The 7,273-nt window shown below is 43.0% G+C and overlaps 1 protein-coding gene across 6 annotated transcripts; it reads left to right on the top strand.

The window, feature by feature from the left end:
* The first annotated feature begins 603 nt into the window (after positions 1–603).
* Positions 604–4,736, top strand: RSRP1 (arginine and serine rich protein 1). 6 transcript variants are annotated; one of them, XR_011246537.1, is made up of 6 exons: positions 604–783; positions 1,023–1,611; positions 2,260–2,411; positions 2,792–2,836; positions 3,038–3,687; positions 4,263–4,328. XR_011246537.1 is itself a non-coding variant. In XM_060016575.1 (5 exons), the coding sequence occupies exons 2-4, from the start codon at positions 1,083–1,085 to the stop codon at positions 3,044–3,046; spliced, it is 690 nt and encodes a 229-aa protein (XP_059872558.1). In that variant the 5' UTR covers positions 604–783; positions 1,023–1,082; the 3' UTR covers positions 3,047–3,081; positions 3,604–3,647. The 6 variants fall into 6 exon arrangements, 2 of the variants coding, with proteins under 2 accessions (XP_059872558.1, XP_059872526.1); XR_009520149.1 differs by having other exon boundaries at positions 3,604–3,687; positions 4,263–4,287; XR_011246538.1 differs by lacking the exon at positions 2,792–2,836.
* The last annotated feature ends 2,537 nt before the right edge of the window (positions 4,737–7,273 follow it).

The raw sequence follows: 7,273 nt of genomic DNA, 5'->3' as shown, positions 1-7,273 counted from the left end.
TAAAAGAGTCACCATTGTCTAATCCTTAGCACCAAGAACACTGTCCTCAGAATAGACATCTCAGACGTCATTCTGAACCTTTAGACTAACTTAAAGGTCAGCTATGAGTGCCCTCTGCATTCTGTCTCCACCTTTCTGACTTTTCCTAGCCAAAACACGGGAGTGAAAACCGTTTTCTAAGATAATGCATTGACAGGCATCCTGTGACGTCCAGGGGAAGGCGGCCCGCCGGCCGGACATGGGTCAGGAGGAAGTGGCCAAGAAGGGTCCAGGGAGGCACAGCCCGAAAGGGAGGAAACGACCCAGTTAACATCGGCCAGGCACACAGTCCCAGAGTCCGGTGTAGCCGGCGCGAGGCTGCCTCGTTTTCACCCGGTTTCAGCCAAGAACACCAAAGAGCCACAGGTTGCTGCTACCCGGATGGAGCTGCGGCTCCCCCTGCCCACCTTCCGTGCTAGGGCGCGCATGCGCATCCTGGAGGCCATTGGGTGAGGCGAAGGGTGGGGCTCGGGGTGGAGAGAGGAGGGGAGCGGCGGTTGGACGAGAGGGGAGCCGCGCCCACCACGCAACGTCTCTGCGCAGGCGCGGGGCGCCAGCTTCTGGTATTTTCGACACGTCTGCCGCGACCCCGTTCAGTTCGCTTTTGGACGTTGGACGTCGGAGGTAGAGGTTGTGAGTCCGCCGTTCAGGAGAAGCAGCGAAAAGCCTCTCTCCGTCCTTAACTGGAGAAGGAAGGCGTCCGCTGGGCCTTTCTCTCCTTGAGTGAGGCGTCGACGGCCTGTGGTGGGTTTTCTGGTGACGGGGTGGCCCTGCGGTCGGTTACCTCAAGGCGAGCGTAGCCGGGCCCTGTGGGCCCCGCGGATTGTGGACGGGGACGGTGGCGGGGCGGGAAGGCCGGCAGCAGACGGCGCCACAGCCCGGAGTTCCGTAGGCCGGGAGGCCCGTTTCTTTTTCGGCCCGAGGCTGCCCGCGCGGCTCACCTCGGGACTTCACTTGTATTTTGTTTCCTCGTTTGTTTTTAGGAACTGAGTTTTCGGGCAGGGGTCGTCAAAGCAAAGGAAGCTCGGAAGCTGCCGTCCGAGATGTCCAGCTACGTGAACGACCTGTGGCCGGGCTCGCCGCACAAGGCCTCCCCCTCGTCGTCGCGGTCGGGCCCGTCCAGCCGGCTGTCCTCGGCGTCCGGGAGCCGCTCTCCCCCGAGCTCTCCGTCCCGATCCATCGTCTCGACTCGGTCGTGGTCGCGGAGCCGCAGCCGCAGCCCGCCCCGGCGGAGGAGCAGGTCGAGGTCTCGCTCCCGAAGGCGCCACCGGAGGAGGTATCGGCGCTACTCGCGCTCGTACTCGCGGAGCCGCTCGTACTCGCGGAGCCGCTCGCGCCCCCGCAGCCGCCGGTACCGGGCGAGGCACCACGGCTCCTCCAGGAGGTCCTACCGGTCCCTCAGCCGCCCCCGCTCCCGAGGCCGCTCGCCTTACCGGAGGACCTACGCTTTCGCGCGGGACCGCCCGTACTACGGTTTCGGCCGCACCGTCTACCCGGAGGAGCGCAGAGGCTGGAGGGGGCGATCCCGGACCAGGTCGCGCAGCCCAACCCCATTTCGTCTGAGTGAGAAGGGTAAGTCGTCGGTCGTCGAGAGAGGCGTTAGGGGAAAGAGGAAGGACTCCAGTAGGTTAATAGTTAAAACTACACTGTAGTGGGTGCCCAGTTTTATAATGGACGGCATGCTTTCCCCTTGGGGGTAACGCTGTGCATGTTAAATGGCTTGGTGGAGGGCGGTTCTGGGTGGAGCCTTGAAATTGTCAGGGAGTTAGTTATCTACCCACCGTGTGCTTTTACTTGTTGATCATTTAGGGATGCTTGTTTTTCTCAGCAAAATAAGTAGAGTTCTTTTTCCATCAATAGAAATATATCTTACATGTGGAAGCACCGTGTAAATGTCTAGATACTACTAGTTTAAAAGCACAAACATAGGGTTTCTCTGGTGGTGCAGTGGTTGGGAGTCCGCCTGCCGATGCAGGGGACGCGGGTTCGTGCCCCGGTTCGGGAGGATCCCACATGCCGCGGAGCGGCTGGGCCCGTGAGCCATGGCCGTTGGGCCTGCGCGTCCGAAGCCTGTGCTCCGCCACGGGAGAGGCCACAGCAGTGAGAGGCCTGTGTACAGCCAAAAAAAAAAAAAAAAAAAAGCACAAACACAGTTTATGATTTTTGAGTTTTCTGGAGAAATGCTACAGGATAAATGAACACTTTGTGTTTCTTTTGTAGATCGAATGGAGCTGTTAGAAATAGCAAAAGCCAATGCCGCAAAAGCATTAGGAACAGCCAACTTTGACTTGCCAGCCAGTCTCAGAACTGTTTCTGTATCTAAAGAAACCAACCGTGGAACAGCTGTACTGAATAATGGTGCAAAGTCTGAGGTAAGTGTTTTAGATTTATCCAAACAAAATCTTCAGGAAACTACTACCAGAAAGATCTGATTAGCCATTTTTATTTGATTTGCCTTAGACTGCTTCCTGGAAAGGCTAGCTAAATATAATTTAAAATAACAGATCTGACAATACTAGATAGTCTCCCCCCGTGAAAATGGGAGACTAATGAACTTTATTTTCAGTTGACACAGTACTAATTACTTTCATAATTGTAGCTGGTACCTTGGTGATTTCTATGTAGTTACCAAGTTTTTCTAGCTAGTTTTTTACGGAGTATTTATCTGTAGCGCTCATTTGCAGCATTATGTTCCCACAAATTCCGTACTCAACATACAGTATAGTTTATCTGCTTTATTTCTGTCTTATAGAAATCATGAATGTGGTCTCCAGACATTGATGAAGAAAATCTGTTGGTAATTGATACATGCGCAAAAGCATCAGAGGTTTAACTAATTTGAAGTTTATGTTGACACACTGAAAACTTAGTTTTTTGTTGGTAGATCCCTATGCATGCTAGAATTTGGGACAGGTACTAAACTAAACAAAAGTGTACTTTGTAATGGTGGGGCATCTGATATAGATGTCCCTTTCATAATATATGCAATATATTCCAGATGTTTTGAGAGATTACAGAAGAAGAGGCCTGCTTCACTTGCAGATAAGTTTATTACAATTCTCCAGAAATGTGCAGCATAAAATTCATAGCTTAAAGGTTTAAGGTAGTTAGGAATTGATAACACTCAGTTAACATAGGAAAGATGGGTTATCTCCTGTCATTCAGATCCAGATGTGGGTTTGCCTAAAGTATTAGTGGTGGACAAAAAAGATCTTAGTTCAGTCGCTTTTTCAGACGGTTAGGTTCCCAACTGGATGGGCAAATGCCTTAGTTCTTTGAAACTAGGTGTTTTCTGGTATGACTTGACTTTCAAAGTTACTTGAATTTGCATTAGGGGGATACAATACTCCTTTATGGGGAAGAGTGTCTTAAGCCTATCATTGAATCGGTTTTGTTATGGGGAAAACTCAACAGAGTACTATGTTATTTATTTTAGGATGTTAACAATTTGGTTACATCCAACTTGATTTGTGTCTCTACAAGTGAATTTGTAATACAGTTGGGCTGCTTTTTATACCTACAAGGGTGTGGTTTTTTAAAATTTACTTTCTCTTACCTGTCTAGCTGTCGGATAAGTTAATAGAAGATGAAATAGAAAATCCCAACGAGAAGTCTTCCCAGCAAAAAAGCATAGCTTTTAGCTCTAATGTAAGTATATCTAAGCATTGACCACTCAAAAACTGGCCTTAAACATATTTCTGTTATGTGGGTTTTTATTTTTGTTGGCTCATTGTTTTTATGCTGATAATTCGAGGCCTACTAAGCCGCTAAATAAATAGAACTAAAAAAATTTTTTTTGTATGGTTCTTACAAGTGACCAATATAATGGGCTCCTACTTTAATATCTACATTCTCAGTCTCAATATTTTGTCCTCCTTTTAATTATTCCTGTTTTCCTTTTTAACTTAAAATATTCAAAAAACAAGTCTCAGAATATCCTGTAGTCAGAATATTTTAAAATGAGCTAAGGGCTTAATAAACAAAATTTCAAAACTATTTCTAATACTTCACTACTGCAGTAGTGACATATGCCTTGCATATGTCTGATTTGATTGAATCAAGTTGCAAGTGCAGTCCGTGACTTTGCATTTATTTGGTTGGTGTCTTTTTTAAGTTCTAGTCTTAAATGGAATTATTTAATGTATTTTGTAAAAAGCGAGTATTTTAAATATGTATAATAATATTTGTTTGGGAAGCTGACTTAAGAACTTGTTCTCTTACAGAATTCTGTAGCAAAGCCATTGCTTCAGAAATCAGCTAAAGCTACTGCTGAAGAGACCTCTTCAGGATCCCCAAAAATAGATAAGAAGAAAAGTCCATATGGACTGTGGATACCTGTCGAAAAGAACATCAATAGCTAAGGTTGCCTGAAATGCATTTTTTTTTTGCAAGTTTGTTTCCAGCATTATTCCATTCCTTTGAACCATTTAGTGATAATTGTTGCAATTACAGATGACAACACAGAAAGATGTAAATACTTAATATTTAAATATTAACATTTTAGATTTCTCTTGCAGATAGGAGATAGCACAAACGGACCAGAGGTTACGCGCAGGTGGCATTCTTGTATATATACTTGTAAATGTTTTATATAATATGGATTGGTTATGTAGAAGTGAAATTTTTAAGACAAACAGTAATTGAACTGTTTGTGTTGTATATATTTTATTAATAAATTTGTTTTTATTTTAGTTTCACTTTATTGTATATATTTTACATAATGGGTTTTTATTTAATGAAGAAGAATGAGGTGGTATCTCTTGTTTAAAGCCTTGCTAATCCCAGATCCAAATCCATGGACTGACAGCATAGGGCTCTGTGATCTTACCTGAGAGTTTGTGAGAAATGTTGAATCTGAAAGCTACCCCAGAACTGAATTAGAAGCTGATTTGTAAAGTACTCCCGGTTGATGTAGATACTCATTAAAATTTGGGAAGTCTGGCCTAAGACTTAAAAGAATACTGGCATAGTGTTATCCTGGAAGAATTGAGCTTCATGGCAGGAAACTCAGCCAGAGAGGGGTTGAAACAATGCCTCACTGGGTTATAAAATCAGAGGTTTCGTTGCATTTTTTTCTTATTATGTTTTAAAAAGTATTTATCGATTTGAAATTCTTCATTGCTTCTTACTGTAGCTGGGAAAGACCTTAACTAAGCACATAAAAATTTAGAGATGAATGTTACACTTACCTGAAAGGTCTGGGCAGTTGGTTTAAACGTTAGCTGATTATGGATTTTTGTGGTTTTGCCTGTTAATACATTCTAGTGGATACCAAAACTAGGAGGATTTAAGCCAGTTTTAGATGGTCTCTCCAAGTGTTAATTTGACTTAATCAAATGTTTGGATTAAACATAAAATGCCAGCTTAATGAATTTATTTTGCCTATGTGCTAGGCTTTAGCAACAAAACATGTCTTGCTAGAACCTAAGCAAAAAATAAAAATCCTAGTAGATCAAAAACATGCATGAGGTTTTATTTTAGTGATGGGGGTGGGTACTATTGATTGCTTGAATGTTTTTCTTTTCTACTCCTTGGAATCTTGCCCTAATTTTGAACAGACTCTTTAGTTTGGGAAATAATGAAATAGACTTCCAATAGGCAGGGATAACAAGTTAGAGAATAGGATGAGGAGAATATTAGAGGCAAGACAAAAAACCTGGGAAAAGACAAACACCCAGAAATTAGATAATAGATGAGCAGGCTTAAGTCCTAAATTTTTAAGTAGAAGTTGACTTTAAAAAGATGGTGAAGAATCCTCAAGTGCAATGTAATACTGTATTAACTAAAGCTGTGCTGTCCAGTATTTTACCTGCATTTCCCATGAAGACAGCCACCAGCCACTGTGGCTATTGACCACTTGAGAAGTTGGCTAGTATGACTGAGGAACTGAATTTTAAGTAACCACTTACTGGAAAGTGCAGATAATAGAATACTTCTATGGTAGAACATTGTATTGGATAAGAGCTGCTCTTAAATTTGACCCTATGAAAAATTTAAATGTACAAATTTAGACTTGGATATATACATTCCTGGACATATAATTTCTATTCCTATAGTAAAGCTATAGAACTCAAGGATTTCCTTGTAAGGGAGACTTTTGCAATGAATTGATGACATAATGCTAGGATCATTTTCACCTTCACTTAGCTGGTAACAGAAAAGCACCTGCTTTGATTATGACCTTATGTAAGAGGTTTGGCTAGTTGCTATGGATATGTGCCACTTCTGAGATTTCACTTCTACAGTGGTCTTTTCCTTCAGCCTTGAGACTTGCCTATTTTCCCTTTATTAGTTCATTTTCTTTTTACTACCCAGTATCCTGAAAAGAATGTACACTTTCTCCATTTTTTTTTCATAATCACCCCATGAAGTCCTGTCAGTCCTTGTCTAACCTGACCTTGTCGTTTGTGTGTGGCCAGGACAACTGTGCTTAGTCTCTCCTAGGCTTTGTAACACAGAAGGTAACTCGTTGTGCATATTCCCAGACTGCCTGTCATTACATAAGTGGGATGCAGTTGCCCAGGTGTGATACCACGTCATTACATAACCTGTGGACAATATAGCAAACAGGCGCTGACAGTGAGAAATTGTACCAAGAGACTAGATTTAGTGCTGTCCAATAGAAAGGAGAGCTTCAATGAAAAGTAAAAAGGTGAATTCGTTTTTTACCCCAGTAGATGTTAAAATATTTAAACATATGTTGAAAAGTGGTATTTTACTTTTTTTGGGTAGGTGTTGTGATTCAGTGTGTATGTTACACTTAAAGCACACCTCAATTTGCCCTAGTCACATTTCAGATGATCACTAGTGACATATGGTGGGTGGCTACCATTTTGGAAAGCACAGCCCTAGATTGTAGGTTCAGGTGTGTAATGCTTTGCTTTTTTTCTAGAGAAGCCATGATTACTGAACCAACCACAGCATGCTGTCCTTTGGTTTTCTTTGCTGAAGCACTTATTAAACTTACCTAGCAAAATAAAACTTGTTCTTATGCGGGCTCACTTTTCACTATTTCTTCATGGAGTCCTTTCTCAAATTTTTCTGTCATTCAGGCAGAGATTTCCATGCATTTGTCTTCTTTTCTTTGACCTCTTCCATTATCTACAGTGGCTTTTTGTCCTTTGCCCACTGTTAGGATTCTATCCTTAGCCTACTCCCTCTACAAGCTCTTTTGCTAATTTCCTCCACTCTGTCTTTAACTACCATCTACTAACTGAAGAGTATCAATTTCTGA

The sequence above is a fragment of the Delphinus delphis genome, chromosome 1 (assembly GCF_949987515.2).
Source record: "Delphinus delphis chromosome 1, mDelDel1.2, whole genome shotgun sequence".
NCBI lineage: Eukaryota > Metazoa > Chordata > Mammalia > Artiodactyla > Delphinidae > Delphinus > Delphinus delphis.
Note: the sequence above shows the minus strand (reverse complement) of the source record. Positions and strands in the feature narration are given on the sequence as shown.

Excerpts from the sequence above, each read along its gene's own strand:
- RSRP1 (XM_060016543.1), top strand. The coding sequence starts at position 1,083 with ATGTCCAGCTACGTGAACGACCTGTGGCCGGGCTCGCCGCACAAGGCC. Across the intron at positions 1,612-2,259 it reads ATTTCGTCTGAGTGAGAAGG|ATCGAATGGAGCTGTTAGAA; the intron begins GTAAGTCGTCGG and ends TTTCTTTTGTAG. Across the intron at positions 2,412-3,603 it reads ATAATGGTGCAAAGTCTGAG|CTGTCGGATAAGTTAATAGA; the intron begins GTAAGTGTTTTA and ends TTACCTGTCTAG.